This window comes from Rhinolophus ferrumequinum, chromosome 19, assembly GCF_004115265.2.
Source record: "Rhinolophus ferrumequinum isolate MPI-CBG mRhiFer1 chromosome 19, mRhiFer1_v1.p, whole genome shotgun sequence".
Taxonomy (NCBI): Eukaryota; Metazoa; Chordata; class Mammalia; order Chiroptera; family Rhinolophidae; genus Rhinolophus; species Rhinolophus ferrumequinum.
In genome coordinates, this window is record NC_046302.1 from 54491841 (window position 1) to 54510240 (window position 18400).

General features: G+C 39.7%; 1 protein-coding gene across 1 annotated transcript in view; it reads left to right on the forward strand.

Moving 5' to 3' along the window:
• DOK6 (docking protein 6) overlaps positions 1-16543 on the forward strand; it is a 289477-nt gene extending 272934 nt beyond the window's left edge. Inside the window, exon 8 of the mRNA XM_033087784.1 lies at positions 12768-16543. Within this exon, the coding sequence (XP_032943675.1) occupies positions 12768-12907 (140 nt within the window). The 3' untranslated portion in view covers positions 12908-16543. The remainder of the gene's footprint in view (positions 1-12767) is intronic.
• Positions 16544-18400: the final 1857 nt, after the last annotated feature.

The window sequence follows — 18400 nt, forward strand, 5'->3', positions numbered from 1 at the left end:
AACACATTTCTGATTTCCTCCAGATTGATGGAAATAGAAGGGCTTATTTGTAGGGCCAAATCATATAACACTACTACCAAATTCCTGGGACCCAGTTCATGTTATACTAGTCCCTGATTTATCGGGTACCTACTAAATGTACTATTTTGTGCTAGACACATTAAATACACCATCTGATCAAATGCTCACATGTTTGGTTCACAAGCTCATTTTATAGGCGACAAAAGTGAAGTCTGGAGTGGCTAAGGAACGTGTCATGTTATTTAATGAGTACTAGCGAGAAAGTGAATGAGCCGGTATTGCAACAAACTCTATCTGAGTCCAGAACTGCTAACATGGGCTACTCACAATGACTTACGGCTCAGCTTGGTTTTGCAAAATGTACACAATTACTTGAAACTATAAAAAGGAAACAGTATTACTGAAAACTTGAATATATGATAATGGCCAAACAAACCCATTTCATCTTTGGTGCCAACCACTGGTTTTTTCCAATCTACTTGAAAGTGCTCTGAAAGACAAAAAAGGAGGAAAGGAAACTAAGAGGAAGAGGAAGGGAGGGCTTGTGAAGCAGAGTTCTTTCTCCTTTCTCTTTTCTCAGCATCCCCCTGCTACCTTCCTTCTATAACTCCATCCTCCCAGCGTCACAAGAGGCCTGTTCTGTCCTAGTTGCTTCACGCTTCCCCACTAAGAGATGCTTTCATTACCATTTCATTGGATTTATGTACGGAATGGGCTATCTACCAGAAAAGTGGCATTTTAAGTCAAAACACGTGTAACTAAAGATCAAAAGTTGCCGCTGTTAGACGGCAGTGCTGCCGACCTGAAAGGATACATGTATGCCTCTGACCAAAGCAAAGAGACTGGAAAGTGTACTCCATCAGGCTGACTGGTCTTAAGGAAAAATATACTTTCCTTTACCATTTTTAACAAAAATTAGTTTTCTGATCACTTCAAGCCCACCCACCACCACTGCCATGAGTCCTCGGCGAATCCAGGATGAAGTGTTAATGTAAATAGCAGCTGACAAGGCAGCAGCCGGATGGCTCAGTTGGTTAGAGCACGAGCTCTGAACAACAGGGTCGCCAGTTCGATTCCCACAGGAGCTGCGTCCTCCACAACTAGATTGAAGACAATGACTTGGAGCTGATGGGCCCTGGAGAAACACACTGTCCCCCAATATTCCCCAATAGTAATAATAATAATAATAATAATAATAATAATAGCAGCTGATAAAAGACGGCAATACCATCCTTTCCTGGTGGTCACCCAGTGCTGCCAAGGTCTAGAGGAGTTAAACTCAGGATTTGATTTTTTCAGACTTTCTGTCAAAATATGACAAATGACCGTTTACTTTAACTTCAACTACTTTTGTACTTAGAAAAATCTCCCGATTCAAGATGTTTTCCAGTGTTTTTTGTTGCTTTTTTTCTCACTTACTTTGCAAGTTCTCTGGAATTTATTTTCACGTACAGTGCAGATAAGAATATAAACTAACACATTTCTCCAAGGAACTAACCAAATTCCCCAGTACCAGAATTGTTTCTTTTTAATTTGATTGAATTATACAGGCTTATGTGCCAGCCTAGAGGTGTACAGACTTCAGCAAACATAAACCTTTTCTGTCTTGGACTTAGTTAAGATTTAGAAAAAAATTTAATCTTTATATGATTTACCAGTTTATAGTAAGTCAGTGTTATTAATTATATAAACATGAATGGTTTGTATTAAAATAGTCAAGTTCTACGGCAGCAGTGGACATAAAGTGAATTTAGAAAGACTGGTGAACTCATTGTGATCGACATAGTCCAAAAACAATTCAGCTACTTTATAGCTTGTAACTTTCTAAGATTTAGCATTCTATTTTAATAAATGGTTGTTAAATATAAAAATAAATGATAAAAACTAACATTTCTGACTTTCACATTTATGATATAGAAGTGAAACACCTGAAGGGATAGAAACCCTTTGAAAAAAAATGGTGAATTTCCACATTCTCCTAGTCAAGTAATAGGAAATACAAATAATTCAGATTACCCTGTGTTTTCTGAAACTCAAGAAAACTGTATGGAATGAAAAGAAAGAAAAATGATGACGACTGCTTGCAGCTTTGCCTCTAAAATGTGTTTCTGTTGGCAAAACATGCCCTTCTCCTGATCGTCGTTCTGAGCCATGGTCGAGTTAACCTTCTGGGGTCAGTGAAAAGCCAGGTATCTTGCTGAGTCCCCATGTCAGCATCTGTGCACCTCAGAGTCAGAGTGAAACTGGCACCGAATCCCAAGTTCACGTGCCTGATGCTTCAAAAGGCCCAAACTCAAAACGTCTGAGTTTGGAGTAAAGAAAGGTTTATCGATGGAGAAGGCGCCAGCCAAGAAGATGGGAGACCTAATGGTCCATCTTGCTCGCTAGACTAGGATAAGGGGCTTTTAAAGGGTTACAGGGAACAAGTAGGCAGAAGTGCTGGTGGGGAAGTTTTTACTGGAGGACCTTGGAACTCGGCCATCGATGGTAAAGGGGCATCAGCCCCGGGTCTTTCTGGGGAGGGGAACCTTGGCCACTGAAAGGGTTCTGTGTTCCAGTTACATCCCAGTTATGCCCTAGTCCTTTGGTTCTGTGGGGGTGGGATGAGTGGGACTTTAGTTTAAGTACAGCTGGAGGTCACATTTCTCTCCTGGGTGCCTGTTTCGGCTGCATGACTTGTGGCGTTGGTCTGCTGTCTCTGAAAAGCAGCTCAGTATCTCATTAATCAGCATAGAGCCCTGTGAGCTGCTTCTGCAGTTATGAGAGCACCAACCCTGGAAGGCTACCTGATTAAATAAATCAGCAGAAGGGAAACTTCCTGGTACATTGTTAGTGCTCAATACATGTTGATGCTCAGTACCATCCTGAGCCAGGCACTCTGCTACTCGGTGTACGACCACATCTGACCCAAAGTCAGTCATCTGGTGAGCGCTAGGACTGGCCTTAGCGTCTCTGCTCCCCGTCCCTTCCCTGTCTGGCTGGTTTTCAGTGAAATCAGTACAGGTAACATGACATTGTAAAATGGCAATTACATATTCCAAACAGACTTTTTTTTAGCCTTTTGACGTGCTTAATATGAAAAATAACTAATAAAAAATATATCTCAGCCTCCGACGCAGTGAGAGTAAAATAAAAATAATCCGTTAAAAATTGAAAACTAACACGGGGTTAAGATGATGACTTTTATTGCTGCCTGCTGGGTACAATGATAATACAATACCTACCAAGGGTTTCTCAACCTGCCTAGAAAAGTAATTTCGATTTTTTGCAGCAGTTTCTCATAAAACCTAAGAAACATCAACAGAATCCCTCCGTTGTCCTATGCACTTTGACTCCTTTTTTGTGACTCCTCAGATCTCGTTCTTTATTTATCTGGATGTTTATAATACTAATAGAGACACACTGCAGTGTCTACTCTTCAGGAAAGGCTACTAACCAGAAAATTGTCTAGGTTTCAGATTTCCAGGTCCTGAAATTACTGCAGTTTATTGATTGTATAGTTCAGAACTTAGACTATTGAATTTAATTATACTAATACTGGGAGAGCTTTCTCAAGGAGAATGAACTTCTTCAACTCCCCACCACACCTGACTCCTCTGGCCTCATTTTTATCAAGATCAGAACCAGCAATTTTCAGCTCTCCTCTTGGACCTGGAGGAATACTGATTTGTTGGAGAAAATGGAGAATTATAAATAAACCCTAGGAAACGCACATAAACCCAGAGGCATCTTTTTATCATTGAAATCGCCTTCCATGATAAATTGTTCCATCTGGGGCTAAATTTTATCCATCAGATGTATTATGGTGGAAAAAGGATTGAGAACAGCTACTCTGCAGTCCCCCTAGAATGAGCTGATCCAAATCTGACCCAATCGCTCACCTTAAAATCATTCAAAAGCTTCCTGTCAACCTACTTGGAAAAATATCCAATCTGTTTCGTAGTCTATAACAAACTCTCCATAACGTGTCCCCTGTCCATATCCCAATCTCATCTGCTACCACTCACCGTTTGGATTTTTATATTTCATTATTAGTATCATGAGGGCCTGCTCCATAATGGTGAGACACAAAGAGTTTAAAATCCATGCCCATTTGGGCATTGGGGTCTTATGCTAACAAAAGAAATATTTACAAGTATAAGAAGACAAAATTTTGTTTGTGATTATCAGAATACTTTCACAGATCTCTGAGAAATCAACCTAATTAGAAGAAACCGCTCTAGGCAAACTTCTACAGAGAATGAGATGAAAAATCAAATCGTTATCAAGGGCTAAGCAATTTTTTTGACTCATATCCTCAAACTCATTTCAGAAATCCTCAGACTAAATGCCTGCTTAGCCTTGAATTGACTGAAGAATAAAATTGTGCTGCATTATATGAAAACCATAGTAAATTTTAAACAATTTCGTTATGTTCCTCATAGTTAGTCTAAGCTTTTTGCAAACTTCTTCCTGTGTAAACTTATGTAACATTCCATACGTTTTGCTGTAACATTTCTATTGTAATTCAAATCTCTAAGTACATATTATGTAGGGAAATCTTGTTCTCATGGAAAAGTGTTTCTTTGCATCAGTTTAAATTTTATAGAGAAGAATTATAGCAAGTAAAACTTTCCATTTTCTCCTTAAGACATCATCTTAAGGACAATCCATTTAGTATATGTATTCTTGTTATTGGTTTGTAGGAGATTAATGTGACTTTTCAGTAAATTTGTTAAAATACCTCAGATTGTAGTTATGGGAATACTGGACGGGGAGTTCTCTACTTCATGACTTAAATAGTCTTTGATTGGTAAAACTATCGACAAATAATATGTCCAGAAATGGAAACAAAGATATATTAATACATATTTCTGTTTTGGTTAACATAGCATTCAAAATGTTATCACTGAGTCCTTGAAAATAGCAATGAAATATTTATAGTTCAAAAACTACGTATCTGAATTTTTCATTATATAACATTTCCCCAACCTTCCTATGGATCAACATTAGTGAAGTTTCATTTCATGTATGCTCTACTCCCCATATTACGTTTCGACTTAGATTATTTCATTTCAATATTTACCGTTTTATTGGCTGCCACAGAGTGCTTATAAACTCCACAATTATTCAAATGAATTCCGATAATAGTGAGGAGTTCCACTAAGTGTTACAAAGAAATCACAGTTGTAGAAAATTAATATCCCAGTAGGTAATTAGAATACAAGAGAAATTAAATGCCGGTAAGAGGAATAAATGAATGCTATATCAACCAGAATACTACATATAACACTATTTTTACTCTAGAGAGTTTATGAAATTAGTATTACATGTAATTCTGTATGAATGAAATTAAACCATCTTTAAGGCAAATTAAAATATTTTCATCTACATTGTCTCTGATATTTTTCTGTGTTAGGGTGTTGTTGCTAATCCACCAATCTCTTTATACCTGTAGGCTGGGTACTACATAAAATTTAATAATACGAGTGGATATTTCTCATTCAAGACTTGCTAATTTTCGAAGATATAATTAAAAAAAACGTGACATGACCCCTTATAAACTAAGCAAATTAGTTCATAGTTTTAGGGGTGAAAGTGCCACTATGAATAATACTAAATGTATGACTGTATATTAAAGAAAGGAGAACAAGGGAGGGAAGGGAAAAGAGAGAAGTTTTTGCAAATTAAAATTAGAGCTGTAAATTTCTTTTTTTATAATTTAATAAGCTTGGAAGATAGGTTAAGCAAATCTCAAATCTCCCACAAAGTAAAGTAGCAAAAAAGAGAGTAAAAATAGAAAAGATTGGGAAATAATAAGATCAGTACAGCACTGAACCATATAAATAATAGATGGTCTAGAAAAAGAGAACAGAGGTGGAAGAGAGAGAGACAGGGAAAACACACAGAAAAAAAAATGGTGGAAGGGAAATAATTAACAAAAAATTATAATACTTCAGAATTGTTTCCCAGAAAGGGGATACCTTAATTTCTTGATTGAAAAATTCTCATAAAATCCTTGAAAATATACACCAAGCTATGTCATCGTGCAGCTCATAATACTAGTAACAAAGAGTAGTTCCCAAAAATTCCCGAGAGGACAAAAACAGGTGAAAAAGGATGGATGCCAGGCACTAGTGCAAACAAATTGTTTACCTCAGTAGCAGTTGTGAAGATTAAATGAGTGAATGAGGGGCGTGTGTGTGTGTGTGTGTGTGTGTGTGTGTGTGTCCCACAATAGAATACCCTGCTCCGGGTATTAATACTGAATTATACTAACACTAATGTCATGTATTGTTAGACTACATTACTATCAATGAACTCATTGAATATATGATTCTATTAGTAGAATCTGTTATGATTGTCGTTGTACACTTGAGGAACTTAAGGAACAGAGCTATTAAGTGACTTTCCGGGTGTCACCCTACAGTAGGAGGAGCAGCTGGAACTCAAACCTAGCAGTCTTCCTTCAGAGCTGACACTACTAACCATTGCACAGGACAGGGTGCTTACCCGAGGGCGTCACCCAGCAGAGGTTCCCAGGGATTTAAAGAGCTGAAGATAACTGAGGAAATTTATGGGGGAAAAAAATGAAAAGAACTTATAAGAAAATATTTTAATAATCTTGTAATGAGGAAAAACTTATTATCAAGACACAAAACCCAGAAAACACAAAGGCAGATTTGACCACCAAAGAAATTACACACTTTATGTAGCAAAAGGATATTGACTAAACAACGAGATGCAATTTTCCATCCTTCAACTTTGAAAACAAATTTTTCATCTACTAATACCCAGATCTATCTAATGTTGAGAAAGAAAGTACTTTTATACTCTGTAGGAGGGAATATAAAAGAGTGCAATGAAAATTGACAGTTTGTATCAAAAACTTAATAGCATGAAACAACGATGAAATTTTTAATTCTTTTTTGACAATTTGAAGGATAAAAAAGTTACACATCATATTTAATCATTTTATGTAATCTTAAACCAAATTATATAATTTTACCAACAAGTGCAACTATCTCCCCAAGAAAAGGTCAAGAAAATAATCATCTCCAGCAAGAGAAAAAGCATCACCTGTATTACTTAACATCTCCTAATCCCTTTTATTTTTCATCGCTTGCTATGGACTGAATTGTGTCAACCCCAAAATTCACAGGTTGGAACCTTAAACCCCAATGTGACTTATTTGGAGATGGGTCCTTTAAAGAGGTGATTAGGGTTAAAGGAGGTCATCTGGGTGGGGCCTGGATTCAATAGAATTAGTGCCCTTATAAGAAGCTCTAGAGACCCCTGGAGAGCACACAGAGTGAGGACACAGCCAGAGGTCAGCATTTGCAAGCCAAGGAGAACACTCTCACCAGAAACCGACCTGCTAGTATTGATCTTGGACTTTTGGCCTCCAGAACGATGAGAAAATACTCAAGTGGCATTTAAGCCCCCAGCCTGTGGTGCTTTGTTACACAGCCCGAGCTGCCTGAGACAGTTTTAGCTGCGTGAATTGTTTGGTCCTTTGCCAATATACTTCACCACTTTAGAGGGACGTCAATCAAGCTTTTAGGAACTGGGTTGTGAAAACAGTTATTTCTTCTCCTCCGAAGCTATGTGTGTATAAATGCGGATGTACTTTACGATTCCTGAAGTAAGACAGATGTGTAAGCCCTTCTACAAGGAAATGTAGCAATTCATCAGGGGCAGTGCTTTGGCTTCGGTTTCCCGCAGACCTAGGTCGACTCTGTTCTACCACTTAACAGCTTGGCAAGTCATTAAACACCTGGAGAATTCGATTTTGGTTTTTTCCTCATGTAAAATGAGGACATATAACCTCGCCTGGTGGAATTGATATGAGGACTTTTAAAAACAATATTTCTAAGGTACTTAGCATAAGGTCTGCATGAAAATGTACTCAGTGAACAGTGGTTATTATATCAACGCCTTGCCAAATCACTTTCTTTATGGGTTGAAACCCGTGGTCTTTACTCCTCATTGGCTGAAATGGGCTGAATCTGAGCCTCCATAACCCCAACAAATCTATCCACGGGTCATGAAGCTACTGGGACCCTGGAATGTGCACAGGAATTTCAGAAGCACCCCCTAGGAGAGCACAGAGATCAAACCAAAACAGTCTGGTCTGAGCTGTAATGAAAATGAATTGAGTGAAATCAAATAGTGCAGCTTACAGAAGAGATGCTGACGACGTGTCCTTGGCATCTCTAGGCAAAACTAACATACAGTAGCTTATTACCGAGATACTGTAGACAGCCCAGGTCACTTCTACACACAGAAACCTTGTGGCCCCTGAGTCACTGCAGTGAGAGCCCTTAGAGACCTCAGTTCACACCCCATTTGTTGTTCCATTCCAACCTCCAGCGTCCCGGCCTGGTCTGCCCTCTGCCTCCCCATTTCCCCCTGCTGGCCAGAAACCCCGGGTGAACGAGAGGCAGCATCTCCTCTGTGTCTTTCTAGGCCCCTCCCTCATGAAGCAACTGTTTCATTTTTTTTCTCTGCTTTGATTTTTAAAGTTTTGTTTTATTATTTAAAGGGGCAGCACTTTTCCTCTCCCCCAGATTCTAACGAAGTAATAAAACACAAAATTCAACTCAAGTCACCTTACTGAGACCATTGCTTCTCACCAATTGATAACCACAAGTTTTATGCTTCAGGATCCTTCTGACTTCCTAGAGAAACAAGTTCCTTTATAGTCTATGTAAAAAACACAATAGACGTAGGGAAGCATAGAAAACCAGAGGCTCGCCGGAAGGAAATGAGCAGTGGTGACTGCTGACTGCCCTGGCAGCAGCGGATTTCTAAATTCCCGGGGAAGGACAGGCCCTTAGGAAGGTGCTGTCCTTCTCCATCTTTTTTCCCAGATGTGATGTGAACGCTGGTCAGGCCTTCCGATGTGGTTGTTATTTTTCTACTGCATTTGTGTTCTTCCTAGTTTATTGCTGGTTTGCATCTTTTGTGCTGCAGCAGCGAAGGTTCTCCTTTACAGCAGGAGTGACTTCACCTTTCTCATCATGTGGTATGCTTAAGTCTCCAGAATTGGGAGGAGTCATGTTTCTGTTAGAATAATGCAAATGTTTGAAACATCTCTATATCTAATATATTTCCTTCTTTATGGAGTAGAACTATATTTCTCAGTTTGGGAAGACAGGGTGAGGGGATCGTATGAAGTGGCATTTCAGAGTATGCTTCAAACCGCCAGGTAAATGTGATGTGCTGTTTTCCCAGATTGCCGGTGTTACCTGAATATATGGGTAGGAAGTGTTTTCTATTAAAACAAACATGAGTATACAATGAAGTAGAAACCAAAATGCAAAAAGACTTTTAAGATAGACTAATAGCTGTTAACAAATTTGTTGTCACCTTATCTGCCCTTAGCAGGGGAGCTGAAGCAAAAGTTTAGGAAGCACTTAAATAGAGTCTCTGTTCAGTGGAGTGAACAGGTCTGTTCTATCAAGTTTTTCATTTAAGCCACAAAGTTGATTTCTGTATTTTGTTTTGTTTTCATCAACAGGGCCTAAGGGCATAATTCAAATGAATGTTGAGAAAAATCTTAATTATTTCTCTCTTTATTCTCATACTTATTGTTGTCAAAATCAAACAGTATTTGTTAAGCCTTCATATATACAGTTCTGATTGAAGTATGTTATTTTTGTGATAAACATTAAATAGCATCACTTGTGAATTGTCTGTAAAGAAGTGATTGAGGTAAGGAAAATCATAATTTAATTTCCAATTAGACTAGAAATTGTTCTTGGAGGAGATGAAGAAAGCAATGTTGACCCTGAAAGAGAAATAACATTCAAAACCTGTCATGGTGAGGGAGAGCACACTGAGATGATGGAGGAAGTATAGACGTTGAACAAAAAGAACGATAAGAATGCAGACCCATTCTGTATAGAAAGAAGGAAGAAACCTAACATTTATTGTGTACCTACCATCCCACGTGTCTTCCTATATGTGTTTCATTTCATCTTCAAAACACTTCAGGAAAATCTGTTCTCTCCATGCAGGAAAATGAAGCACACAGAGGGATGGTAGCTCTGGAAAGAACTCAAGTCAGTGTGCTTCAGAATTCCATGGTGGTGCTGCTAGTGGTGTTTGCACACACTGTAGAGCGAACTGACATGTACAGATCTATAACTGGCTCTTCTAAGCTCCGTTGGTGTCCTGCTCTGACCCTGCATCGCATAGGCTGTGTGGACTCTTCATTTAATATTTATCGTTGTCTATCCTTGTCTGCTGGTCATTCCCAAAGCAGCTTGTGAACCCTATAAAGTCAGGGATCATACTTTCCATTACTCTGTCTCCACTGTGGAGTTTTCATTGTTTTAGCAGATGTTTGGAAAATATTAGTTGCACGATTCACCTTTGACACCCAAGATTCTAGGGTAAAAATAGACTGTGTGCACAGGCAAAGACTCTTCTGAATTTGCAACTTAAACCTTAGCTTTTAGCCCGCAAGGAACACGAATTAAAGGTGTGCTTCAGCATTGCTCTCTTTCAGATAATTTCTTGATTTTTAAAAAAAAATAACAGGATAAGACCAAGGACACGATCGTGGTCTTACTATTAGAATTTCCACCTGATTTATGCTTATAAATGCCAGTATCTCCACTTAAAGGAACTCTGGCTTATCATTTAACAAGTCAATGGTAAATTAAACAGGCAAAATGGTTAAAAATTTTACGTGATTTTTCCCATGTCCAATTAGTGTATCACAACCTTGTCACATAAACATCAGGTCAAAATGCCGCCTCCGTAGGCAGGCTTGCACCGACCACCCCATATGGATGACCCCACTGGAGTCTGTGGTGACAGCCGATCTCTTACTATGGTAATAGCACTTAACATGTATGAATTCAACTTATACACATTGATGTCATACTCAAAAGAGCCGTGTAATACCATTAATGTCATCCAGAATCTGCAAATAAGGAAACTGAGAAACCCAGAGACGAAGTACGTATCTCAAGGTTAGTGACACCTATTACACAGCAGAGGAGGCATGTGGTGTGTGAGCGCCTGAGTTCCCACGCCGAACCTCCCCTCTGACTTCTCCAGTCTTCTGCCTATTCCCAGATTTTAAGAGAATTTAGTGGACAATTGAAAGAGCTGTGGCCAGTTACATAACCAATAAGGATTTGCGAAAGAAGGGTAACAGCAGCACGCATTGCCGCCCTCCGGTCTGAAGGAGCAAATTGGGATCGGGGGCCTTGGGAGAGGGAGAGAAGGGAGCAGAAAGGTCTGGAAGCTCAGGAGGAGGCTGGGTGGCAGAACCACAGGAGAGCAGAGGGCACGAGGAGGAAGTGCCCACGTCTTTCTGCTCCCTGATCTGCTCGTGTTGAGTCTCAATCAACAAGAGAACCAAGCCAACAGTGAATCAAAAATGATTTTCAGTTAGAAAACAAGATATTGCTCACATGAGTTTTTAACATTAAGGGGCTCTGCTAGTTGAATTAGTTTTTGATTACCCAGTTTATTTGCATTTCCTCCCTGAATCCCAAGTTTCAGACATTGCAAGGATATGTTCCAAGTCACCAAGCACTCCTGACAATGAAATGGCTTTAAGCGTGCAACCTTGCAAAGGACAGCACCACCAGAGGGCCTGGCGAGATGTCCAGTGTTTCTGTGTAACAGATTGTCTTCCCAGGGGGCTTCGCCACAGAGACCAGGAAAAATACCAGTCAAGCTCAATACAGCTCTTCCTTTGGGTTGAATACACACTCTGAACGGGCAGAGCTCACAGGATCTGTTCTTCTTCTCTCCCCACTAAGCTCACCTATTAGATAATTCCCATTCTCAACTATGAAGAATTATTAACAAGAAGCATGGGGAGAAAGTTCATCTGAAGCCTTAGCATACGCACTTTCTCCCTACATTTTTAGCATGCTGACAAGATTTTCAGTAATCACTTCTGGTTTTATGTGTGTTGAACTAATTTCTCATCCCAGGGCTTTGGTAATTCCCTTGTGTTGACCATATTTCTCCCTTTGGCCATCCCACTGAACCACACGGAGAAGACTGGGTGTGATCACCAGTTTCCATGTGATCTCAAAACAAAAGGACTCTAAATGAGAAACTGTTTGATATAAATTGTTTAATATAAACAGGATAAACATATCCTTAAAAAGCATTGATAGAATTTTCTTAAAATGTATTTTCTGAAAGACTTAACATTTGGGCTATTTTAGTAAATATAAAGGTTTACCATTTGGGTTAACTATATCATGAATGGATTCAGTTACTTACAGATCTGCTAGGATAACCCAAGGCCTCGAACGCTCTCATTGTGAAAGCCTTTCCTGATAATTGATGGTTAGGATAAAGTGTGGCTTGCCTACTTGAAAAGGTTTTGAGAAAGTGTGTAATTTGCTTTTGTGGGCTGACAGTGATATAAAAGAAAAGAAAGAAACTCACAGGCTCTCTATCAGAAACAACATCTTTTTGAAAAGCTTGTCTGCTTTTGTTTCCAAAGCTGAAGGATAGTAGGAGTTTGAGTTCCTTAGAGAATTTACCTAGCTCTCTGGCATCCAGAATTTTTGACATGACACCTCTGAGGAAAATGTTGAGCCCAGAAGGAAACATTTTTAACTCAGCAAGGAATAAGGCCCCAGGTTTCTCCATTTTTACCTACTCACCTGGAGCTCAAATACAGAAGCTAGGAGGGCTTATTCTTTGTTTGTTGTCTCAATATGTCCTTTTGCTTTTCTGAATCTGTTTTTAAGTAGAGCTCTCCTTCCTGCCTTTCTCTCCAGGTCACGGGTTTGGTTCGGCAAAGATGTCGCGTGCACAGACCTTTCCCAGCTATGCCTCGGAGCAGAGTGAAGAGACGCAGCAATCTTTGTCCCGGTCCAGCAGCTATGGATTCAGCTACAGCTCCAGCCTCATTCAATGACACAGAGAGGGCCACTGCTGACTAGAGAGACAGTCTGTCCTGGACCTGCTAATAGGGTCATTGCACCCTCTGCCTCCTAGAAGACCGATTGCAGTAAAAGTTGAAATGGGTCGGGTCTCGCCCCAATCCCAGTGGAAGGTTAAAAACTGGAGTTCTGCTTCCTTGATTCCGTGGCTAAGTCCTTTACTTATTGAGTTTCTTGGGGGGAAATCTATGTTTTACAAAAATAGAATCCAAATCGTATGAGCAGTCATTTAAATAACATTCTTTCGGTCCAACGGTAGCAGTAGCCGGGGCACTGTGACAGGTGCCCACATGGGCCATAACCCCTGGGTGGTGGGCATAACCCCTGTGCTCATGGCTCAGGCCTCTGGCTGATGGCAGGGTTGGTCCTAGACATGAGGTGATCCACCACAAGCTGTGTGCCTGTAAGGCTTTGGCAGGATCAAATGTAGTAAGCTCCACAAATGGCATCGAAAAGCTCCATATAAATAACCCAGTGGAAATTAAAGGAACGCGAAATTTAGAACACACTATTAGGCAGGGCCATGTAGCTCAATGTGTGTGTGTGTGTGTGTGTGTGTGTGTGTGTGTACACAAATATAGATATGGATATCGCTATATCCATCTATATCTAACTCATATATCAAATGTGTGCTGAGGGTGACAGGATATGCTCACTTAAATTGTCAAAATTGTAATTTGGTGCATTAAAATTAAGATTGTTATGTTGAATAGCTATTTTTAAAATAGTGCTGTAAAAAAAAAAAAGCTTCTTATTAGCAAAAGTATTTATATAGTCAAGTCTGCTCCTGTGACAAGTGTGAGAATGGGAGAAGGGGCACACTTGGGAAGCAGAAGAACTGGTCTAGCTGTCCCACACCTCTCTGTCACATCACCTGTCTGTCTTTCTGGTTAGGATGCCCTTGTGTTGATAATGTTTCTCCCTTTGGCCATCCTGCTGAGCTACATGGGGAAGACTGGGTGTGCTCACCAGACGGCTTCCATTTAATCCCGAGAAAAAGAAGGCTCTAAGACAGTTAAGAGAAAAATACCCTTAAGAAGAACCGATCTATTTTGCAGTCACGGGGACAACACGCAGGGGTTGTAGATGTCATTTAAAATTGCACACATGCTGTCCTCAGAGAGCCAACAGGGCTTTGTCGTTTATGTGCAACCAGGATTTGCCGGGCTTTGCTTTCCTTCCTGGACATGGGCTGGCTGGGCTCGTGAGGAAACGGATTAATCATAAGTTTTTTCATCCCTGACAGTAATGGCAAACCTTCAAGGTTTAAAGGAAAGTGGTGATTTCTACATGAATTAAGGAAGTTTGGCTAATTTGGGTCAACATAGGTAGTTTTGCCTTCAGTTTTGGAGTTCATGTGAGTAAAAATAAAGATGATTTTGCACACATTATCTGATGCCACGTGCCTAGATGGTCAGCTGACAAATATCCCCAGCGGCCTTCAAACAGCAGTGAGCCCAGGTCATGTAAGATGAAAACCTGATTTTTTTTTTCTAAAAGCAACATTTTTTTGAACTGTCAAAGTTAGTCTGTTGAAAGGGAGCCTGTTTTGCTGATCTGTGATAAGATATTTTTTCATCCCTATCCTTAGCTTGAATGCAGGTCGACAGTTCATTCCAGAGAATTACTACAGAATTAAATGGTTCTGGGTGTCTCCTTGATAAATCCGCAATTATAGCAACTACCTTGACAACCCGCATCTCTCAGATAAGTATGAAAACCCCATCAAGATGCTAATCATAAGAGTTAATGTGGCTGTGAAAAATAATTATCCTAAGCTTTCATGGATAAAAAGAAAATTACTCCAGTGCTCGGCACTGTGAATTTTGCTGACACAGCAGAAGAGCAGATGATTGGCTCCTGACAATGATACAGCCTGCCTTGAGATCCCAGCGTTCGGAGTTAGACACCTCTGAATTACTTTAGGACATGGCATTTGCTTTTGAAATGCCATTAGTAAAACCCACCAGAGCAACTCCCAGCTGAGACCACAGAGCACAGCTCCTAGTGGTGCCATATTCAGAGCAAGCCTCTCCCCGGCTCACTCGGTCGAGCTGTTGCTTAGAGACCACAAGTTTCTGCAAGGGACTTTGGGGAAAGGCCCCCAAGGGACCTGGTTAGTGTCTCAGCTTTATTAATGTGCCAGAAGCACAGACAGCGAGTCCAGGAGGGATTCTGCTAATTAGATGAGTCTGCTCTCATGTGTTTTAGGTGGGACACACAATACCTGCATGAGTTCTTCAACACCATTTGCTTGTCCTTATTTCCCATGAGCACAGCTGAGAGAGTACCAAAGAACAGGCATGACCTTGGGCCAGTGCATTCCGGACCTCAGGCCGTAGAAAGAGTCTGGGAGGTAGAAATTTCCCTTCCACGTCTTTACCCAATCTCATCACAATGAGAATAATGCTGTAAAATATGTCATGGTACATTTTTGGAGATTTATTCTAGCAGACTCCTCCAATTATACTTACAATTGTAGTTAAGTCTAAATTGCTAAATGAACAGATAGGAGAATTTATAATAACCTAGTATCTTTGACATAAGGCAGTGTGCATTGTAATAAAAATACATCGTCTATAGACAAATTGTCTGCAAAAACCAAAGATGAAATGTTACTGAACCAGTCTCCTGGAACGTCATAAAATCAAATCCACTGGAGCAACCAGAGGGGCCATAGGCAAGTGTTCAACTCCCTTGCACTTGTAGCTTTTTGACTGAAGATGCCTCTATACTTTGCAAGTCATTGTTCTCCCTTCAGAAACTGTATTGTATCTTTAATATACGCGTGACTTTTTCATTGTGAGGGAGTGACAGGCTATGAACCAAAGACATCTTTTGGTTTCTTCTGAAAGTGACTCAACTGGGGCTTCCATCCAGACCGAGACAGATGAGAGGGGAGGGTCACAGTTTCCATATCAGGTTGGAAGAGAGAAGGATGAAGGAACCCAACTCAGTCATAAAGGCTCTTCTGACAGCAGGGACAGCCTGGGGGACACACATTTCACAGAAACTTTACACAAGGGGATTCATTTTTCAAGTCCCCAGGTTTTTCTTCTGATAATATTGTTGTACACATGATATTATATTTAAAATGCATAAAAGTCCAAAATAACTTTAACCCAATGGTTTACTATTCTGACAGGGGAATGAAAACACATCTTTCATTTATTCATTGAATGCATAATAGGCACTCAGAACTAATTTATTGATGCAGGTTGCAAATATTTATGAATCAATAGGTTCTGGCCACAGCCACAATTTGAAATTAATGAAATAAGAAATATATATTTACTTATATGCTAGGGAAGATGTTGTTTGATAGAGCATGTGAAATAAAGTGAAACATATTTATTAATAGTAAACGTCACCTTTTTCACCAAGTAGTAACTAGTCCTCGTATCTTGTACAATTTTTCTTTCTCTTCTTTGGGCAATTATGTTTGAAAATCATTATCACCTGTAAACTGGTCAGCCACTTATACTTTCTGTCCAATATAGAAACAGTGGGCTGATAAATAACTTTATACTGTTAGCAATTTCTACAGATCCAATTTATTGCATGTAGTATTTTTCTAGTAGATATTAAAAATACATCATAAAAAAAAAAAACATGAAGTCTGCCCCTCATTCTTTGGCCAATATCTCAGAAACTGTTAAAAAGCATGAATACCTTACTCCCTAGATTATTTGAGACACTTCCTAAAATGGGCCGTTAATGATACAGTGAAAACAAGCTAAGCAAATTATATTCTCATTAAAAAATGGTAGGCCAGTTTTGATTATTATGACACAGCACAATAAATGGGCAGTATACATTCAGTGGGGCTGAGCCTAAAAGGCCTGTAACACTTCATGTTATAACTAATATTATGCTAAGAACTGCTCAAAGTGAAAAGTATGTGTTTTTCTCCAATTCTATTAACATACTGTGCCTGTTGATACCTTACAACGTCAGATTACTTTACCAATAATCAACTACACTTTACAATGGCCCCAACCTCAGCCTTCTCAAAATAGATTAAACTTTGCCTCCTAGACATGCATCAACAATTACAATAATAGATGATGTGTCACACAAATGAATTCCTAGCCCATGAAATTTATGGAGGGCCGTTTCCCATGGAGGGGGTACAGAGGAGGACAGAAACGAGTCAGGAGGGCAACCATTTAGGTAAGATTATTAAGACTCCAATGACATGTCCAGCGTAACATCTTCCTTACATTCTAACTTCAGCTCCATGTCCCAGGTCACCTTGACTAGTTCCAGCGAGTACTAAGTATGCAAGAAGTGGTAGCGTGTTGTTCGGTTACCACACAAAGACAACACCTTACCAACAAGTGTGCTCCTTTAGGTTAGGGAAAATTATCTAGCACACAACAATGTGTAACAAAATCCCCATGGTAAAAGTCTCTCCCGCGACGTGAGGCTCACGTCTGTATGGTCGAGCACTGGAGTTTCAACATGAAGACGCAGTATCAGTGAGGTTGCCTGGGGGCTCAGTGTGTCAGACGAGATCCACAGCCTCATGTGTGCGTTCTCTGTAAATGTACTTTGAAAGCTTAACCCACTTTTTCTGCCTGAAACTACCACAAACCCTTCCTTTCTTACTAGAGAATGTGACCCTTTGTTGTATCACTTCTATAATTTATTACAAGATGAGGCATTAGATAGTTACGACTTCCGTGGAGATTTGGGGTCCATTTTCTAGACAAGCAGAATGCTAGCTAGCTCTGGAAGCAATCATGTAGAAGGAAAGTCGAATTTTATGTTCCGCTCGGGACAAAACCGAAACCCATGGATGGTGTAATTTATTCACAGGAAAGAAACAGTCAGGAATAGGTTCCCCGAGTTCAGGCTGCTGGTCCAGGAATGTTTCCTCGGCTCCATCCGGTCTCCCAGTGAGACGTAATGGGACTTGAGAAATGCCACATGGCCTGCAAGCTCATAGGCCCTGTACATGTAAGTGGTTTCCTGCATTTTTCAGATGTCCCTAACTCTTCCTGGACTCATCAACGACTATGTCAATAGAGAGACTTTATGGGGCAACTCATTAGACTTGTTGTGGGTCATGAATGATTGGCATAAGTGTTACTATTCTTACATTGTCATGCAGTTCTTTGTTGGAAATTTCAGAATTTTCCTGAAATGATAGTAAAACTAAAAAAAAAAAAAAAAAAAAAAATTAAGTAGGTGTCGATGTTTTGTATTCCTACTAATTTATCATGTTGTAATTATGATTATTATTTGGGGACCTTTATTACTCTGTAGGACTTTGGTTTAATTATTTGTGGCATTTGTCACAACTCTGTTAAAGAATTAATAACATCAGGCCTACGTTTTTTTTTTCCATGTGAACTTTGAGAAACTTCCATTTCAAATTTGGGGAATGCTTTTTTTACATTAAAATACCTTACACGTCAAGTTTTTCCTTATACACATCAGTAGGCAATTATTTAACTGAAGTT